At 29.1% G+C, this 21464-nt stretch overlaps 2 protein-coding genes across 5 annotated transcripts in view; one reads left to right on the top strand and one right to left on the bottom strand.

The window, feature by feature from the left end:
• Positions 1-209: 209 nt before the first annotated feature.
• On the bottom strand, positions 210-12537 carry LOC111688229 (putative uncharacterized protein DDB_G0282133). 4 transcript variants are annotated; one of them, XM_046949517.1, is made up of 9 exons: positions 11576-12537; positions 9170-9418; positions 8528-9102; positions 5327-6365; positions 5133-5249; positions 4855-5057; positions 1535-1691; positions 1382-1469; positions 210-1325 (listed from the first exon to the last, which is right to left on the bottom strand). In XM_046949517.1, exons 2-9 carry the CDS (start codon positions 9239-9241, stop codon positions 1225-1227), a joined length of 2352 nt encoding a protein of 783 aa, XP_046805473.1. In that variant the 5' UTR covers positions 9242-9418; positions 11576-12537; the 3' UTR covers positions 210-1224. The 4 variants fall into 4 exon arrangements, with proteins under 4 accessions (XP_046805473.1, XP_046805474.1, XP_046805475.1 ...); XM_046949518.1 differs by having other exon boundaries at positions 11894-12537; XM_046949519.1 differs by having other exon boundaries at positions 12159-12537.
• Positions 12538-13868: 1331 nt separating this feature from the next.
• Positions 13869-21464, top strand: part of LOC111676478 (poly [ADP-ribose] polymerase tankyrase) — a 20015-nt gene continuing 12419 nt past the window's right edge. Inside the window, exon 1 of the mRNA XM_046948709.1 lies at positions 13869-14349. Coding sequence (XP_046804665.1) covers positions 14160-14349 — 190 coding nt within the window. The 5' untranslated portion in view covers positions 13869-14159. The remainder of the gene's footprint in view (positions 14350-21464) is intronic.

The raw sequence follows: 21464 nt of genomic DNA, 5'->3' as shown, positions 1-21464 counted from the left end.
TGAACTAGAACTGAACTAGAACTGAACTAGAACTGAACTAGAACTGAACTAGAACTGAACTAGAACTGAACTAGAACTGAACTAGAACTGAACTAGAACTGAACTAGAACTGAACTAGAACTGTACTAGAACTGTACTAGAACTGTACTAGAACTGAACTAGAACTAAACTATAATTGAACTAGATCTCAGCTAGAACTGATCTAGAAATAAACTAAAATTTTTCTATAGAAATTTCTTTTTAAAGACAACTTTCAGAAATTTTCTCTTTTCTATAGAGCATTTTGGGATTAGCATTTTTTTTGTTTCCATTTTCGTTTAATAGAAAACTTGTGAGTTGAAATAGTCAGCAAAAATGTGAAATGTATATAACTAGAGAATTCGATAGTTTTGTTTGATGTCGACTAATACTATTTCTTTAACACAAAACTCAAAAAAAAAATAATAAAATAATGTCAAAGTAATTAAATTTTAATTAAATACATAAAATTCTCAACAAACAAATTCGACACCAAACAATGGCTAAATAAAAAAATAAATTTTATTTAATACTTCCCTATAAATTTGTTTGCAAAAAGTGTAAAAAAATTTGAACTTTTGTGTGTTTAAAAAAAATAAGCATAAACAGTAAATTTGTTTCCAAAAAGGCAGTAAGTAAAATTAGAATTATGTATAAAAAATTAAATTTGTTTAAAATAACAAAAATTTGTGTTAGAATAATAAAATGGAATGTTTGTTAAATTTTTTTCTTGATATGATGAAGTTTTGTGTTTTTTGTTCATTAATAATATGTTTAAGATATACATGTAAAGAGATCGTCTTTTTGTTTATAGATATGATGGAATAAAAAAAAATAACTAATACATCAACTAATATGTTTACTAGTTTTAGCAATTTTCAAAAGTAAATCTTTTAAATATTTTAATTATTTGTCAAAAATTTTGAATATAAATTTCTTGTTTATTTTATTTTTTTTTTCTTATTTTTTTAAGTTGTTTGTTTTTGTAAGCTGTAGTTTGTTTGTGTTAAATCGATATGTTTCGGTTAATACATACATCTTGTGTATTCCATTATATTTTGTTCCCTTTTTTGTTTATTTCTATATATTTCTATAAGTTCGTTAGTTTTTCTTGTTGTGTTGTTTGCTGTTGTTTCTTTGTTAATTAAACAAAAACTATTAGAGAAGAAAATTTAGTTATTGTAGTTATTTAAAGTTTTTCTCCATTTAAACCCAAACTCCATGAGGATTTTTACTAGTTGGTACAGCATTTTCTAATTGTCTTGGTGAACCTATTATACGTCGACTACTGCCAGGTTTATTAGAACCTATAGGAATACATGTTATTTGTCATATTTATAAACTTTTCTTTTCTCAAACATACCTTCCAATAAATGTTTAATTTCCTCTGATGTTGTTACGGTTAAACTTTGTAGATTTACCTCTTTCATTTCGTTAACCAATTGCTCCACCTTTAAAAAAGAAAGAGACATTAACGTAATTTCTAATTTTTATTTATTTTATTTTAAAACTTTACCTGTCTCTTCTTCTCTGCTATAGCAGTTTCTATTAGCAAAATTTCCTTTTTCAAACTTTCAGCTGTTTTATTAGAGGAATCAGTATTGTGTATGGCTTGATCAATATCAGTTTGTATACGCTCCATTTCCATTAGGAAGTCACGTTCGACATTTTGTCTGAAAAGTTAAAAAACAATTAGAATTGCTATAGTATTTTCTATATTTAAAAGAAAATGTTGGGAAAATTTAATTTTTTAAAGAAATTTTAATTTTTTTAATAGAAATATTTAAGAAAATTTATATTTTTTTTCGAAAACTTTTGAAAAATTTCCCTTCTTTTGTGTAAAATTTATATTCTAGTCTTTTAGAAAATTTTAAAAATTTTCTCCTTATTTTAGAAAATTTTTGAAAAAATTATTCTCTTTTTTAGAAAATTTGCGGAAAATTCTTCTTTTTTAATTGAAAATTTGCGAAAATGTGTATTTTTTAATAGAACATTTTCGGAAAATAATCATATCATAATCATAGGCAACGATCTAATGGTCAAGGGAGATTTTCTATCTACGATCATCATGAAGACTGCACTAGGTGAACTCTCGATATGGGCAAAAGATAACGGTGTAAAAGTTAATCCAGGGAAAACTTAACTGCTACCATTTACGACAAGGTACACGTTCCCACGACAATTGGATCACCGCCCCCGAACGACCCGGAAGTTATTTCCCTAGGTGAGCAAAATAAGCTGGCGCTTTTGCATCTTAGCAACAGCTGCATCAAACGGAAGTTTTTTCCCCAGGTGAGCAAAATATGCCATCGCTTTTGCTCAGAATACTATTAACCTGGATTGCCAACTATCACTGTGGCAGACAAGCGTTTGTAGAGTTTAGAGGCCGGAAGTCCAACAACCGCAAGATAAAAATAGGCGTGTCAAAAGGAGGAGTACTCATCAATATTTATCGTGTCTTGCTTTCTGGTCCATCCCATAGTGTCTCGATGGTGTCGTATGCAGATGATTGTACTGTTTTCTCATCTGGTGTTAACATTGACGAAATAAGTGCCAAAGTATCCCAATACCGAGCCACCATCGTAGACCATTTTCAGTAACGCAAGTTTCAGTTATCAACTTTCTAAATCAACTGTGTCACTACTCACTTCATGGACTAAGGAAGTAAGGATGGAACTCGATATCTCAGTCTAAGGCCGACGCATCCCTGCGGTTCAGAACGCGAAAATCTTATGGGTAGACTTCGACTTCTCCATAAAGTCACCATAAAGTGAAATCACGAAATAAACACCTAAAAGCACTCGCTGGCACCTTCTGCGGCATGGAAAAGGAGACAATAACTGCGATATATAAAGCAATTGGTCGCTATCTCCTTAATTATACTATGCCAATATTGACCCCTTATCTCAGTGATACACAATGGCAAGTATTTGCAGACGTCCCAAAATAATGTACATCGAATCGCAACCGGATGTATCAAGATGGCAAACGTGGATCACTTGCACGAAAAAACCAGCAACTGTCAAGCAACATAATGTGTTGCTGGATAGACAATTCCTGGTGGCATGTCATCAGCCATCCCAACCATAAAATTTTGATGGAAAATCCACCTACACATTCGGTCAGACTTTCTGCTTTATATTACAGATATCCAGGACATCATCCCATCTAACGTCGACAGATTGTTGATTATATCCCAACATCAAATTTTGATGGAAAATCGCCCTCGACACATTCGGTCAGACTTTCGACGTTATATTATAGACATCCAGGACGTCATCCCATCTGACGTCGACAGATTGTTGATAATAAAAGCAGGAGGCATTGCACCAAACGGCAGTTACAGAAGCTATTAATAAAGTCTTAAACCAACATCCACCCGTTATTTTGGAAAGTGAGAGGCAATTACCCAGGCAAACTTGTGTCACACTAGCACAGTTAAGGGCCGGTTGGAGCAGTATTCTCAACTGTTATTAATAACTAATTGTTTCAGGCACCCTTAACCGATGCCCTGTTTGTCTCCAAAGCCCACACAGGGCACCTATTTAATTGTCTCCATAGACCGCCCACTAACTTAACTCTCATAGACCTATGGCTAAGACCGACTGAGGTGGCACAATTTATCCAGCTCCCAATTAGATCTCATGACACTAATAATAATTAATTTTATTGAATATCCACAGGGAAGAACATTCAATTACAGGCAACCTGTTACAACAACCACAAGGTACAAGATAAACAAATTTAACTTTCAACTAGTAATGAAAACCATGTATCCGACAGACTATTTGATGGATATGAAGTTTTTACTGATGGTTGCAAAATGAATGCCGGTGTTTATGTCGCTAAACAGTCCTTTAGACTCCCCTACAAATGTAAAGATCTTAGAGATTTGAAAAGCGACTGAGCATTGGCTTCTCACACGGTACATTTGCGCATAGTTGCTGATTGTAGATACGTCCTTAGGGACATTATGATACAGTCCTTAGATTGTTTTGGGTGTCGGGGCATTGTAATGTGCACGGTTATGAGGTTGCAGACGAATTGACTAGTTTAGGTTCGAACCTTGATATAGATGAGAGAGGATTGTAAAACCACCCACATCTCACTATTATAGGATGATATTTGAAAGAATAAGAGACATCAGTTTTGGAATAGTAGATTCGATTTCTTAGTATCAAAGACACTATGGCCATAACTTCATATGGGTGCTACCAAAATATGTACTGGTAGGACTGGACATACGCAGTTTTAGAATTCTGATAGGGATACTAATGGAACATTGTTCAGTAGGTTATGCGACGATACGGGGGAAATAGAGTCGATCAAGCATATCCTAGGATAAAATATCATGCTGTCATAGGATACAGAATGTTATGGCTAGGGAATAGGTTTCTTAACGAAATAGCAGATATTGCGGGTCTTGACCCTAGCAGTTTACCAAGTTTTGTCAAAAGCGGTAGTCATTTCTTCGACTGTCTTTAATAAGGGGACAAAGATTGTCTCTTTCAGGTCTTTATTCTTTAGGGCACTGACATGTGTTTTGTTTCTCTGTTTTTTAATCTTTGCTCTTTAAAGATAATAACAAAGAGTACTATTCCCCAAGTAGATATGTATCGTTTTTATGGTGTATAACCCCTCTCAACATAAACCTATGGAAAATTGTCTCTTTTTTCATAGAAAATTTCAAAAATCTCTTTTTTTAAACAAAATTTTCGGAAAATTTCTCTTTTCTAAACAAAATTTTCGGAAAATTTCTCTTTTTTTAACAAAATTTTCGGAAAAATTCTCTTTATTTTATAGAAATTTTATCTTTTTTCAATTTGTCCTTCTTACCTTATATTCTGCTTAGAATTTGTAATGGCTCTCTGTTCGATTTCTATGTCATCCATTAGTAAACGTATTTTGTTTTTACACTGCAACAGCTCCGTTTCACAATTGGCCAATTTCGAACGTAACAAAGCAATTTCGGACTTAAGAGTTTTCTCTTGTTGTTTAACCAATTCATTTTCCTCTTCAACATATTGTAAAGTTTGCAACTAAAACAAAAACAAACAAACAAGCAATTAAACAAAAAAACTTTAAATAAAAAGTGGAAAAGTTTAAATAATTACCTGTTCACTGCCTTGACGAAACAATTGATCAGCTTTAGTGATTTCTCTTGATATAGCTTCTAATTCCTGAGCCTGATCACGTTCCTTAGACTCTAAATAAACAATTTCAGCATCGTACTAGAAAGAAGATAAAGAAACAAATTAATAGATTTATTATTCCCATCACAGTTGTAGTATTCATTTTAATAACTTACTTTACTCAATTCCATTTGTTGTTGATTGATTTTTTCACGTTGAAACTTAATCAATTGTAGCAGATCATTGTATTGTGTGGCCTGGAAAATACTTTCACTTTCATCCATATTTGTGGGTAAAACTAAATCATTTATTTGCTGATAATCCGCATAGTCGGCATAATCTGATTGTTGTTGTTGTTGTTGCATAGTGGGTGACAATGGTTGATTGGAATATAAAGCATTGGCTGGATGTTGTGGTGAAACCGATTGTGAAGAGAAATTTGAATTTAGTTGCTGCTGTAGAGGACTATTACGTGGCGGTGGTGGATCTCTATAGGGTGGTGGCACTAAAGCACCATTAGCCGATATAGTAGTAGCTTGTTTATATAAATCATTAGGTGAATTAGGTGAAAATTTACTATTTGCATTATTATTTGTATTAGAATTATTGCCATTTGTTGTTATAGTTGCTAGTGTATTGCCATTAAATATATCTAAAAGATTTTCGTTGCTTTGATTCGAATTATTCATATTTAAAGTTGGTTGTTTTGTATTACTAAATATTATTTCAGCACTACCACTCATACTTGAGTTTTGGTTTGTGTTTGAAACAGTAGTAGCATTATTCGTTGTTGTTGTTGTTGTTAGCATATTACGACGATCTAAAGCATTACGTACTTCAGCTAAATTAATTTCATTTATAGATTTACTATTATGAGCACCCAATTGTTGATAAATATTATTTGTTGTATTATTATGGTTGTTATTATTGTTGTTTTGTTCTTGATAAGCACCATTTCCTTTAAATAAAATATTACCAGCATCAAAATGTCCAAGGTTATTGTTAGCACTGCTAGTATTTGAGGGCATTTCAATGGGATTTGAATGAGATTTTTCATGACGTGGTATTAAAGATGTTGTTGATGTAGTGGTTGTTGTGTTTTTTGTTGTGGAAGCAGCAGTCGCCGTTACGTTGTTGTTGTTACTGTTGTTATTGCGTTGTGGTATACCCTTAACAATACCAATATTTTCAGAGTATTTTGCATCATGAACGGCACTGAAATTAATGTAAATGAAAACAATTTATTCTATCGATTAAAAAAAAAGAAATTTTTTGAAAATTTTCTTACAAAAAAAAATCGATTTTTTTTTTCTAAAAATAGAAAAAAGTATTTTCAATAAAAAATTCTAAAATATTGCCTTTTAAATAAAACTCTTTTTTAATAGAATAATTTCCTTTTATAAGAAACATGAAAATTAAAAAATCATTTTAATAAAAATTTTTGAAATTTTTTTTAGTAAAAAATTTTCGGAAAGTGATTTTTTTTAATGAATTTTTTTTCGAAAAATTTTCTTTGTTATTGGTTGCTTTTTTAAAAAATTTTTAACGAAAAAAAATAAGAAAATGTTTCGGAAAATTTCCTCGTAAAATTTCTCTTTATTATTGGAAATTTCCGTAAAATTTTCTTTCAAAATTTTCAGAAAATTTCTAACTATTTTTTTTTTATTTTCAATAAATTTTCTTTTTTATAAAATTTTCGGAAAACTTCTATTTAAAAAAAATCAAAAAAAAATTTGAAAATTTTTTTAAAAATTTTCTGCTTTTCTATAAAATAGTTCGAAAATATTCAAAAATTTTTTTCTTTTAAGACCATTTACTTTTTTTTAAATTCTGAATAAATTTTCTTTCTTATAAAATTTCTTTTTGTTAGGAAAAGAATAAAAATTTTTCTCTATTTATAAGAAAATTCGCGAATGTTTTTTTTTTAATTTCTTTTTTTTTAAGTAACTTTTTAAAAAAATTCTCTTTTTGCAAAATTTATCTTTTATATTTAGAGAATTTTCAGAAAATTTCTACTTTATATTAGCAAAACTTTTTTATTTAGAAATTGAAAAATTCTCTTTTTTTAGAATTGTCTCTTTTTTAAAGTTATCGGAAAAATTCTCCTATTAAAGAAACTTTTCGGCAAACTTCTCCTTTTTATAGAAAATTTAAAAAAAAAAAGTTCTCCTTTTTATAGAATATATTCTAGTCTGTAGTCTAGTCTATAGTCTAGTCTATAGTCTAGTCTATAGTCTAGTCTATAGTCTAGTCTATAGTCTAGTCTATAGTCTATTCTATAGTCTAGTCTATAGTCTAGTCTATAGTCTATTCTATAGTCTAGTCTATAGTCTAGTCTATAGTCTAGTCTATAGTCTAGTCTATAGTCTAGACTATAGTCTCGTCTATAGTGTAGTCTATGGTCTAGTCTATAGTCTAGTCTATAGTCTAGACTATAGTCTAGTCTATAGTGTAGTCTATGGTCTAGTCTATAGTCTAGTCTATAGTCTAGTCTATAGTCTAGTCTATAGTCTAGTCTATAGTCTAGTCTATAGTCTAGTCTATAGTCTAGTCATAGTCTAGTCTATAGTCTAGTCTATAGTCTAGTCTATAGTCTAGTCTATAGTCTAGTCTATAGTCTAGTCTATAGTCTAGTCTATAGTCTAGTCTATAGTCTAGTCTATAGTCTAGTCTATAGTCTAGTCTATAGTCTAGTCTATAGTCTAGTCTATAGTCTAGTCTATAGTCTAGTCTATAGTCTAGTCTATAGTCTAGTCTATAGTCTATAGTCTAGTCTATAGTCTAGTCTATAGTCTAGTCTATAGTCTAGTCTATAGTCTAGTCTATAGTCTAGTCTATAGTCTAGTCTATAGTCTAGTCTATAGTCTAGTCTATAGTCTAGTCTATAGTCTAGTCTATAGTCTAGTCTATAGTCTAGTCTATAGTCTAGTCTATAGTCTAGTCTATAGTCTAGTCTATAGTCTAGTCTATAGTCTAGTCTATATCTAGTCTATTGTCTAGTATATAGTCTAGTCTATAGTCAAGTCTATAGTCTAGTCTATAGTCTAGTCTATAGTCTAGTCTATAGTCTAGTCTATAGTCTAGTCTATAGTCTAGTCTATAGTCTAGTCTATAGTCTAGTCTATAGTCTAGTCTATAGTCTAGTCTATAGTCTAGTCTATAGTCTAGTCTATAGTCTAGTCTATAGTCTAGTATATAGTCTAGTTTATAGTCTAGTCTATAGTCTAGTCTATAGTCTAGTCTATAGTCTAGTCTATAGTCTAGTCTATAGTCTAGTCTATAGTCTAGTCTATAGTCTAGTCTATAGTCTAGTCTATAGTCTAGTCTAGTCTTGATTTTTTTGGAAAATTTATCTTTTCTTGACATTCTCAACTTACCCAAAACTTTTCTTTAATTCTTTGGCTCGTTCATGTGCTGCATTCAAACTCAATTCCATGGTTAAAGGTTTTTGATGTTGTTGCTGTTGTTGTGTAGTAGCTGCTGCAGTTATTGTTGTATTAGCATTTAATGCATTATCAATTGTATTACTAGTACTATTATTAGAGTTTTGTTTATTTAAATTACTATTATTATTGTTGTTGTTGTTATTAATATTGCTTAAACCCAAAGGTTTTTTATTTAACATCACAGTTGTGCTTTCATTGTTATTATTATTGTTGTTGTTATTATTATTAATAATATTATTACTATTGTTATTATTAGTATTATTAGTTGTATTCTGTTGTTGTTGTTGATGCATTTCTTGTTTCATATGTTGCTGCTGCTGTTGTTGCTGTTTACTTTCTGAACGTTGCAATATAAATTGTACATCATTGGCATATTCACCCCATTTTAATAATAATTTTAAAGGATTTTCATTTGGTGCCAGCAGCCTTTCATTATTACGCCAACGTTCTATTAAAGTAAAACGTCCCACTTTGCCCGTAGCATGTGCCAAAGCAAAAACAACGTCCTGGAAAAGCAATTAATAAAATAATTAATTAAGTAATTATTCTCTGATTGTTATATTTTCCACTTACTTGACATGTTGTATTCACCGTAACTCCACAAACAATACGTTGTATACCTTCTACCCATACTTTTAGTTCCATGATGAAGTTTAGATTTTTTTTAACTTTCTCTGATAAATCAATTGTTGAAACTTCAATTTTGTGGAGACAAATTTTTAATATTTTTTTTATTAAAAAACTAGCACCCTTTTCGCAGAGTTGATACCAGAAGACTAATTTGCCATAACAACGTTAAATGTTAAATTAGGTGTTGGCCGTCTAAAATTGAAGGAAAGTGTTCTTTGATATGTGTTTTTATTTTGTTATACAATTTGATTTGTTTAAATTTTGTTTTTTTTTTAGTTTAAATACTAATTAAATACATTTAAATTTTTAATTTTGTATGTGAACAAGTGAAGCTTAACATGTGCAACGTAGCGTAATGACATCAAATAATAAACCAGCACGCTCTGTATTTAAATTATAATAGATGAAATGTTGACAGCAATTACAACAATATCAAATATTGATTTGTTTTTATGCAACTTGTAGCGGAAAACAACTTTATTTATCCGATTAATGTTGTTATTTTCTAAATTGTTGTGTATTTTGTGTAACAAATTTATTGAGAGGAACATTCAGAATGGATGATTTTAAAGGTAGGTTTTTTGTCGGTTAATTCTTTAAACGACACATAAAAGGGGCGGCTAAACTGCAATGTCCATATGTAGTCTATACATATATATTCTAGTCTATAGTTTGGTTAAGTCTAGTTACAGTCTAGATTATAGATGAGAGTAGTTTTGTCTAGAAATACAGTTATATTTCAGTTCATAGTCTAGTCTGTAGTCTAGCATAGTGTTGTCTATAGCCTTGCCTATAAACTAGTCCAGTCTATCGTCTCGTCCATAGTCTAATCTATAGTCTAGTCCATAGACTAGTTTATAGTCTAGTCCATAGACTAGTCTAGTAAATAGTCTAATTTATAGTCTAGTTTACAGTTTTGTCTATAGTATTGTTCAGTTAATATTCTAGTGTATTATTTAGTCTATAGTCTAGTCTATAGTATAGTCTATAGTATATTCTATAGTCTAGTTTATAGTCTAGTCTATAGTCTAGTCTATAGTCTAATCTATAGTCTAGTCTATAGTCTAGTCTATAGTCTAGTCTATATTCTAGTCTATAGTCTAGTCTATAGTCTAGTCTATGATCTAGTCTATAGTCTAGTCTATACTCTAGTCTATAGTCTAGTCTATAGTCTAGTCTATAGTTTAGTCTATACTCTAGTCTATAGTCTAGTCTATAGTCTAGTCTATAGTCTAGTCTAAAGTCTAGTCTATAGTCTAGTCAATAGTCTAGTCTATAGTCTAGTCTATAGTCTAGTCTATAGTCTAGTCTATAGTCTAGTCTATAGTCTAGTCTATAGTCTAGTCTATAGTCTAGTCTAGTTTATAGTTTAGTCTATAGACCAGTCCAAAGTAATATAGTCTATTATATAATCTAGCCATAGTGTAGTCTAAAGTCTAGTCTATATTCTAGTCTGTAGTTTAATCTATAGTCTAGTCTATAGACTGGTGTAAGGTCTATTCTATAGTCTAGTCTATAGTCTAATCTATAGTGTAGTCTATAGTCTAGCCTATAGTTTAGTCTATAGTCTATAACCTTGTCTAGTCTCTTCTATGATCTATAGTCTAGTCTATAGTCTAGTCTATAGTCTAGTCTATAGTCTAGTCTATAGTCTAGTCTATAGTCTAGTCTATAGTCTAGTCTATAGTCTAGTCTATAGTCTAGTCTATAGTCTAGTCTATAGTCTAGTCTATAGTCTAGTCTATAGTCTAGTCTATAGTCTAGTCTATAGTCTAGTCTATAGTCTAGTCTATAGTCTAGTCTATAGTCTAGTCTATAGTCTAGTCTATAGTCTAGTCTATAGTCTAGTTTATAGTATAGTCTATTGTCTAGTCTATAGTCTAGTCTATATTCTAGTCTATAGTCCAGTCCATAGTCTAGTTTATAGTTTAGTCTACAGACCAGTCCAAAGTAATATAGTCTATTATATAGTCTAGCCATAGTGTAGTCTAAAGTCTAGTCTATAGTCTGGTGTAAGGTCTATTCTATAGTCTGGTGTAAGGTCTATTCTATAGTCTAGTCTATAGTCTCTATAGTCTAATCTATAGTCTAATCTATAGTGTAGTCTATAGTCTAGCCTATAGTTTAGTCTATAGTCTAGTCTATAACCTTGTCTAGTCTATTCTATGATCTATAGTCTAGTCTATAGTCCGGTCTATAGTCTACCCTAAAGTCTGGTCAATAGTCTAGTCTATAGTCTAATTTATAGGCTAGTCCATAGTCTAGTCTACAGTCTATTATACAGCCTATTCCATAGTCTATTTTATAGTCTAAATTACATGGCCTACAGTTGAGACTGAAGCTACGTACCTGTATTAGCAATTCATTCCGAGTGCGGATCTATAGGTAAGACAAACTTTATTTCGCCATTAAATGAGAATTACTACACAAAATTAAAAGAAATTTTCCTTCTGGCCTCATTTTAACAATGCAAAAAAAAAAAACAGGAAAACAAATTTCAATAACATAAATTTACAAAACAATACATTATTTGTTTATACAAATTAATTCACTTTTCAATAATGCACTAAATTTACTTTTCTTTTTCTTTGTTTTCCACTAATTCTCCCTTTTCTTTGATTTCACTTCGTAGTTGTAATTACTATGAGTTTCTTTTGTTGCACTTACAAAATCTAGTAGGAAAAAAGTGAATTGCAGAAAAGTAAAAAACTCCTCACTTGCACTTTAATAAAAAAATGTTTTTCTTTAATTTTTCTTCGTTTTTTGCAGTCAATACACACAGCAAACACTTCACACGGCAGCAGCACCTTAATTGGTGACACACAACATTTTTATGTCCATTGGAGGTTGACATACAAAAACAACAAACATACAAAATTTATTAATTGAGGTCGTTGGTTTGGGGCCACAATGATTTTTAACACATTTTTACCATTTGAAACCATTAACTTTTTTCTGTTTTTATCTTTGTTAACAAATATTAGTTAATTATATTGCTTAAATTTATTAATTATACTTTTAAGAACTATTTTTTTCTTAGTTCTTCTTAATGATGTGTGTATTTAACTTTTTCATTTCTGAGTGTGTCTTTCTTGCCTTAGATATACTTTAACAATAATTTCATTTTCTTTCTTCTTTCACATTCTGTAAGATTTTCTGCAGTATTTTTGTTATTCTTAACTTAATATTAATTAGTATTTAATGAGATTCTTTCAATGAAAATTATCCAATAGTAAAGAATTTTTCTTATTTTTTTAGTACGAATGTTTCAGTCACTACCACTTTACAACTACAAAAACGCCATTTTGCCCTTTTTAGTTATTTTCTTTTGTTACTGACATTTTATCAGGTTTTTTATTTCGATTTTTGTTTTTTACTTTGATTTCTTGTTTGTTTACTATGTGTATTTTGTTGTTGTTTCGCAGGTGGTAGTCAAGGTTTTCAGAGCGTGTGTTGCCAGATTTAGATTTAATGTAAAGTAGTTAACAGAAACGTTAACGTTTATTTTATTTTTGTGTTTATTTGTGTTGGTTTTATAAAGGTGTCTTTAAGAATATCAAATTTGACACAAATTTGATCTAAAAAATATGAAGTGATAAAAAGTTGTTAGGTCAGAACGATATTTATAACTGCTCAATCCTTTATACTTTGGGTTAAAACTTTGTATGCCTATATCATACGCTTTGAAATAAATAAAAATTTATTAACTATTACATATTTAAATTTTGTGTGAAAAATTATTAATCCGATAACTAATAAGCATGATATTCATTAATTTTCTCAAAAAAAAGTCCTTCGACTCTACATAACAGCAAAGTATTACGGTTTTAAACTATTGATTGCATTAGCTTTTTGATTTGTGTGCAACGTATAACTTTTGTTATTTTTAAATGTTAATTTGTAAAGATTATTTTTCTTCATCATGAAATAAACATTTTTTTCTAAGTGTATAAAGCGACATTTTATTGCAGAGTTTTACTACAGCGACCTCAGACGGTCTGCGAAGAAACACCAGCTGTTTGTAAAAAGATGTATGTGAATTCCGCTTGTAAACTTTCATACACGTCGTTATAATTTAATGAACTAACTAACTAAATAACTCACATACTAACTGATACGTCCAATCCATCTGGTCACCTTATTCAAAATTTTTAATATCGTAAAAAAATTGCATTTCATAAACACACAGAGCTAATAAGGTTTTAAAGCTGCCGTCATACTCTTTGGAAACGGCCGCCGTTGACATTTTTATTTGTCGGCGAAGGTTTCTGATTGTGCACTTTTGCAGTTTTACGGGACAGTTTATTCAAGACGAAACATAGAAATTTCAGCTGTTGAACGAAAAATACAATAAAATAATCAATTTTAAGAAAATTTTGTTGAAAAATAAAATTAAAATATAAATTTATGCAAAATATTTAGTTTTAAGTGCACTAAATAAAAAATTTAAAGCAAAAGTTGTGTAGTGTTTAATAAAAAAAATGTAAAATAAAGAAAAAAACAAAAAAAATAAGGAAGAGAAATTTTTTTGTTGGAAAAAAATATTTCTTTTTTTGGCTAAAAGCTAAAAAGTAGTAGAAAATAATATAATTAAAGTGTTTTTAAGAAAATTATTCTTAAAATTAAATATATAAAAAGTTTAACAAAATAAAAATTCTAATATTTAATTAGAAAAATAAAAAGTTGAAAATTGTGAAAAAAACATTTTCCCCCATTGTCTGCTGCTTTGGTGTTTTTTTATTTTTCTTGTTTTTGCTTTTTCTTGTTTATGGGGAGTTCTCGGTTTGTTGGAGTGTTTGCATGAATTTACGATAAAAATATAGAAAAAGCTAGACATTGTCGTAGAAAAAAAGTGTCTTCTTTTATAAAAAAGCAAAAAGAAAAGAAAAAACTACCTAAAGTTGATGTTGGTGTTGTTATTGTTGATGTCACCATGACCAGCCGCAGTCGAGCTATACTTAATGTTAACCTGGATGCGGTCATGGCCAATGATCCATTACGCGAGCTCTTCGAAGCCTGTAAAACGGGTGATATAGCAAAAGTGAAAAAACTTATCACACCGCAGACAGTAAATGCTCGAGATACCGCTGGACGTAAATCAACACCCTTGCATTTTGCAGCAGGTAAGTTTTGGTTGGCTATAAATTCCTTTAAATAAAAGTATTTTTCTTTCTTATTGTCTAGTTTATAGTTTATACTTAAGTAAAAAGTATCTTCCTGTTACACCCATTTTTTTCTGCATACACTTCCTATTTAATATTGTAAAAAAGAAGAATGTACGAAAAAAAAGAAAACTTTTCAAATGTCCTTGAGCCAGTTTTGTTGTTTTCTGATTTGTTTTGTTTAAATTTTCCAAAATAAAAAAATTATAGAAAAAAAGAAGGAAAACACAAAAAAAAATCAAAACAAAAATAGAAAATCTAACCGTGCAGTCACAGGTCCCTTTTATAATCTTCTTTGCTTTTTCTCGTATCATTCTCCTGCTCAAGATCATAATATTGCTGCTGATGATGCAAATATGGAAACATGACGATAATCACACTTTGTTATATTATTACAGTGTTGTTGTTTCTTTTATTAATGAATCAATGTTGTTGTTATTATTGTTTTTCTTTTTTATTTTTACACCGTGTTGCACTGTGTGGTGTATGTGTTAATTATTTCTTAACTCTAGGGTGTTAAAAATAAAATCTCTATATTTAAAATGGATAAGAATTATTGGAACACAAATAGTAAATTTATATACTTGTGAAATATGTTTTTATTACAAAAGATTATTATAAATTTAGAATGAAAATGAAAATATAATATTAGGAAAGATTCAATCAGAAAAACACCCATTGATCTAGTTCAGAACAAGATCAATCCAAGTTTAATTTAAATTAAGTTCTTGTTCAGCTTTAGTACAAATATAGTTTAGTTTTAGTTCAATTCTAGTTTAGTTCTACATCATTTGTTGTTCTATTCTATTTCATGTCTAGTTCTAGTTCATTTCTAGTTCAATTCTAGTTCAGTTCTAGTTCAGTTCTACTACAGTTCTAGTTCAGTTCTAGTTCTAGTTCATTTCTAGTTCTAGTTCATTTCTAGTTCAGTTCTAGTTCAGTTTTAGTTCAGTTTTAGTTCAGTTCTAGTTCAGTTCTAGTTCAGTTCTAGTTCAGTTCTAGTTCAGTTCTAGTTCAGTTCTAGTTCAGTTCTAGTTCAGTTCTAGTTTAGTTCTAGTTCAGTTCTAGTTCAGTTATAGTTCAGTTCTAGTTCAGTTCTAGTTCAGTTCTAGTTCAGTTCTAGTTCAGTTCTAGTTCAGTTCTAGTTCTAGTTCTAGTTCAGTTCTAGTTCAGTTATAGATCAGTTCTAGTTCAGATCTAATTCAGTTGTTGTTCTGTACTAGTTCAAATCTAGTTCAGTCCGAGTTCTGTACTAGATCAGTACTTTTTCAATTCTATTTCAGTTCTAATTCACCACTTTACTTACAACATAACCACTGTGCTCACTGTGTCATTGCTGATAATTATGCGATGACCTAGTTTTTTTCCTTTACGCTACAACTATTGCTCCTTTTTTTGCTGTTGCATCAACTATTTCTATTGCTGTTGACACTACGTCTCTTCCTTTTGTTAAATATAACACTGATTCACACCTTTCTCTATGTTAAGAACAAAAAGTTTAACAGAAAAAAGCATAAAAATCCATGTATCTATTTATTACAATTTGTTATTGGCATTGTTGTAAATGTTACAGTTTTTTAGTTGTTATTGCTTAAGTAAATACAAAAAAAATATAATGTTCAAAAACAAATTGTTGCTACTACGTCAGCATTTATACGTTTGCACTTTGTTATTGTTTGTTGCTGCTTTTACTATTTAGCCTTGAAAGTATTTATCTCCGGCAGTCACTGTAAATATGTATGTAACTAAAGTCCTTCTGACCATTCACTTACTCAGTCAGTCTACCAGTCATATTGCATTTTATTTGTATATTTCATAAAACCATAAACTATTTTTTCCATTCAGTTTTTTTTTTTAACTATACAGTTTTCTTCTTCCTTCCCAGCAGGATTTGCTTTTTATTCAGTTTTTTTATTCTACATTTTTTAACTTTTTTCTATTTATTATTTGTTTTTAGTTGTAGGCTGTTTTCATTTAGTCGTTATTATTTATTTAGTTGCTTTTTCAGTCATATAAACAATTTCACTTTAGGTTTTTCCCACATTTACTTCTATTTTCATCTTTTTTCTATTTACATTTCCTAAATATTGACTTTGACCTAGTTTTTCTTCATTCATTTAACAACAATAACAATAGCAACAATTACAATTTGAAAAAAAAATAAAGGAAAGGAAGAGAAGAAATTATAGACGAAGGATGAACAGCATCAGTAGCAATAAATAAAATCTGTCTATTATATAGTAATAAAATAAGTTAAAATTTAATATATTATAAATTACGAAAATTTACCTAAATTTAAAAGAAGATTTTTTAAATTTAACATCACTGTTTGAAAAGGTATGGAAATAGTATAGGTATTCACGTCATCGATATGTTGCCCTTGCTAAATTGCACATTTTATGAATAAACAGGCAACTTATTTGTTGTTTTGTCTGAGCAAAAGTTTGCAACTTTGCAAGGCTTCAAAATAATGACGTGATTATCAGCAACAAAAATAATTCTTTTCTTATGAATGAACCAAAAAAAAAAAACATCAAACTCAAAAAATTTGTATGACGTACAATCTATTAAATATTTTAAAAAATATTAAGATCAATAAATATTTCGCCTTTCGAACTGAAGTAGAACTGAACTAGAACGAAATAGAACTCAACTAAAACTGAACTAGAACTGAACTAGGACTGAACAAGAACTGAACTAAAACTGAACTAAAACTGAACTAGAACTGAACTAGAACTAAACTAGAACTGAACTAGAACTGAACTAGAACTGAACTAGAACTGAACTAGAACTGAACTAGAACTGAACTAAAACTGAACTAGAAATGAACTAGAACTGAACTAGAACTGAACTAGAACTGAACTAGAACTGAACTAGAACTGAACTAGAACTGAACTAGGACTGAACTAGAACTGTAATAGAACTGAACAGGAACTGAACTAGAACTAAGCAAGAACTGAACTAGAAATGAACTACAACTGAACTGAAGATCAGAATTAGAATTGAATTAGATCTGAACTAGGACTGAATTATAAATTAACTAGAACTGAACAAAAATTGAACTGGAGTTCAACTAGAAATTAATCTGCACGGAACTACTACTGAAAACATTCACAATTTTCTCTAAATTTCGTGGGATCTTGATGTATTTGATTACAAAATTTAGAAAATGTGTAATATATATTAATATATAATAATATATAATATATAATATGATTCATATATTATAAACAATTTATTTAATAAATATCGTTTATTGTTTTAAAACACCCGATAGAAAATTTGTTTGAAAATGTTAATTAAATAAAAAGTAAAAATGTAAAAGTGAAATAATTTAGAATAGTTTAATAGTTGTTTAATTAAACATATATAATTAGAAAGATGTCTCAACATTAGTTGGTTTTCATTATACAAAAGGCAACTTTTTTTCGCTATAATAGTTTAAATAAGCTAATAAATATAAACATTTTCTTATTTAAATAAAATTTTTATTATATTAACAAAATTTTTAAATGAAAGTTCAAGAAATATAAACAAAATTCATTAGATAACAAATCTTATAACGTTTACACACTACAAGCAAACTTATGGATAACAATAACACAACTTTTAAATAAAAACAGCGTAAATATTATTAAAGATAATTATCTGTTGGAAACCATTAATCATAAACAATTGTTGCGTTTCTTAACGCAATCGTATTACAGCAACGAGAAAATAAAACAATAAAATAACACTAAATGGCCAATCATACAGTGAGTTTATAATAAAAATATAAATAAATTAATTTGTGTAAATTTACGGATTACTAGAGGGGAAACTAGAGTGTTTATTTCTTTTAACAACTCTCAAAAGTTTTGGTTCGAAAGATTTTTTATATAAATTGTTGATTTTTTAATAAAAATCTATTTAAATATATATTTCCAAATCAGTTTTAAATAAAACATCTAAAATTTGCTCATTTTTTTAAGAAATCTTTGAGAATTACAAAAGATAATGAATACTCATTGTTTTATATTAAAACTATATTTGAAATTTCAGGTATTATCTTTGTTAACTTAAAGACTTTTCAATTCATGTAACTGTGTGCTACATATTGTACACAAAAACCCCTGTTATATCCGTGTAAAAATATCTACAAGTTACAAATAATCAAAAAACATAATAAAGATTTTCTTGTCACAACTCTTTTTCAATTTTATTCGAAATTTTTATACTTTATTGTAATAAAATATATTGTAACAAATTATACATGCTTTTGATATAAGATTAAACACAAAAAAATATACAAAATAAAATAGACTAAAATTCATACGAGTAACAAACAATAACAAAAAATTTGTAAGAAAGACAGAAAACCCAGTGTAACCTTGATTGTGATGTTAAGATAGTTGTGACAATAACTACTAACACAATTCATATAAATACAAACACCCTACTGATATCATGTTGACTATCTTATGTCTCATGTTGATTACTACAGCAGAAAATATTTCTTTGAATATTTTTTTTTTGTAACCTTTAAATTGTTGCTGTTTATTATTTTATATTATGGTTTGCTGAAGATATTTTGTGGGTATTGTTTCCATTAAAAGAGTAGAAAAGAAATGCAAAAAAATATTTTAACAATAAAGAAAACCTTTTCATTCATTATGGCAAAAAATTTTATTACCACAAATAATGAAAACTACTCTACAAGCTCGAACTATTTAATACGTATAAGAAGAAAAAATTACACCATTTCTGTTCGAATTCCAAAATATTTATAAAACCAGTTCTTTCCTAGTTCAGGTCAACTTCAGTTGTAGTTCGGTTCAAATTCTGTTCTTATTCAGTTTTATTTCACTTCAATTTCAGACGTAGCAATTTCAGATGTAGCAATTTCAGATGTAGCAATTTCAGATGTAGCAATTTCAGATGTAGCAATTTCAGATGTAGCAATTTCAGATCTAGTCTAGTTCAGTTCTAGTTTAGTTCTAGTTTAGTTCTAGTTCTGTTCTAGTTCAGTTTTAGTTCAGTTATAGTTCAGTTCTAGTTCTGTTCTAGTTCAGTTCTAGTTCAGTTCTTGTTCAGTTCTAGTTCAGTTCTTGTTCAGTTCTTGTTCAGTTCTAGTTCAGTTCTAGTTCAGTTCTAGTTCAGTTCTAGTTCAGTTCTAGTTCAGTTCTAGTTCAGTTCTAGTTCAGTTCTAGTTCAGTTCTAGTTCAGTTCTAGTTCAGTTCTAGTTCAGTTCTAGTTCAGTTCTAGTTCAGTTCTAGTTCAGTTCTAGTTCAGTTCTAGTTCAGTTCTAGTTCAGTTCTAGTTCAGTTCTAGTTCAGTTCTTTTTCAGTTGTAGTTCAGTTGTAGTTCAGTTGTAGTTCAGTTCAGTTCTAGTTCAGTTCTAGTTCAGTTCTAGTTCAGTTCTAGTTCAGTTCTAGTTCAGTTCTAGTTCAGTTCTAGTTCAGTTCTAGTTCAGTTCTAGTTCAGTTCTAGTTCAGTTCTAGTTCAGTTCTAGTTCAGTTCTAGTTCAGTTCTAGTTCAGTTCTAGTTCAGTTCTAGTTCAGTTCTAGTTCAGTTCTAGTTCAGTTCTAGTTCAGTTCTAGTTGAGTTCTTGTCCAGTTCTAGTTCAGTTGTAGTTCTGTTCTAGTTCAGTTCTAGTTCAGTTCTAGTTCAGTTCTAGTTCAGTTGTAGTTCAGTTCTAGTTCAGTTCTAGTTGAGTTCTTGTCCAGTTCTAGTTCAGTTGTAGTTCTGTTCTAGTTCAGTTCTAGTTCAGTTGTAGTTCTGTTCTAGTTTAGTTCTAGTTCAGTTCTAGTTTAGTTCTAGTTTAGTTCTAGTATAGTTCTAGTTCAGATCTAGTTCTGTTCTACATTACTTTTAGTTACCACTTGTTCAGTTCTGTTTTATTACAGTCATAACAAATATAAATTCAAATTTTTAAACCAAAATGGAAATGATGTACACAGTTTCAAAAAAATGCTTTGTATAAAGTACTATTGTTAAATAAATAACATAAATTCCTGTTTTGTTATAATTTTAATAAATATGTTTGAAAATATAAACTAATTTTGGACAGTTTGCCTTTGTCATTTAAATAGAGAGACATTTCATAATAAATCTTGTATTAAAATGCAAATAAATTAGGAAAAAAGAAATTAGTTTAAAACTTTTATTTTCATTCATAAATTAATAACAAAAGTATGTTAATATTCATATAACTTTAATACATAATGCAGAAATTACATTTTTTAATATAAATATGAATGTAATTTTATTAAAACATTTGTTATGTTTATTCCCTAATATAATTCCCTGCTCTCTATTTACATATAAAAAAAGAAAAAAAAGCAAGTGATCTATCTATTTTATCTTTAATAAATAATAGAAAACAACCTTGAAATTATTTATCAAAATGCATTTCATTATTTTTTGTCTGTTTGTTGTTATTTTGTTTATTAAAAGTGGTAATTTTGTTAAACAACCGAAACGGCATTAAAATATAAATAAATGTGAAACCAGTAACAAAAATACACTATTCGTAATTAACGTTCAAAAAATCAAAAAAAGAAACCAGTATGAATATCAGTATGATTGTTTCTAAAGGTGTAAGCAGACTATGATGACTCATTTCGATTTGCCTTCTTTTTTTTCTTAATAATTTTTTGATTGTTTAAAATATTTATATTAAATTTATGTAGTAAGTGTATTGTACTTTGGTTAAAGCAATGTATTTTATTGAAACTTATTGTGGTTAAGCTTTTTTTAAAGTGAAACTTAACCAAAGAATTGAAGTAACAAATTTAGATTTTAATATATTGCCTAATAACTGCTAATTTAGTATTTCATTTATCTCAGTTCTATTGAAGTTTGAGGTTAGTTTTATTCTAGTTCTAGTTGAGTTCTAGTTCAGTTCTATTTAAGTTTTAGTTTAATTTTATTCTAGTTCTAATTGAGTTCTTGTACAGTTCTAGTTCGGTTCTAGTTGAGTTCTTGTACAGTTCTAGTTCAGTTCTAGTTCAGTTCTAGTTCATTTCTAGTTCAGTTCTAGTTCAGTTCTAGTTCAGTTCTAGTTCAGTTCTAGTTCAGTTCTAGTTCAGTTCTAG

This window comes from Lucilia cuprina, chromosome 4, assembly GCF_022045245.1.
Source record: "Lucilia cuprina isolate Lc7/37 chromosome 4, ASM2204524v1, whole genome shotgun sequence".
NCBI lineage: Eukaryota > Metazoa > Arthropoda > Insecta > Diptera > Calliphoridae > Lucilia > Lucilia cuprina.
Note: the sequence above shows the minus strand (reverse complement) of the source record. Positions and strands in the feature narration are given on the sequence as shown.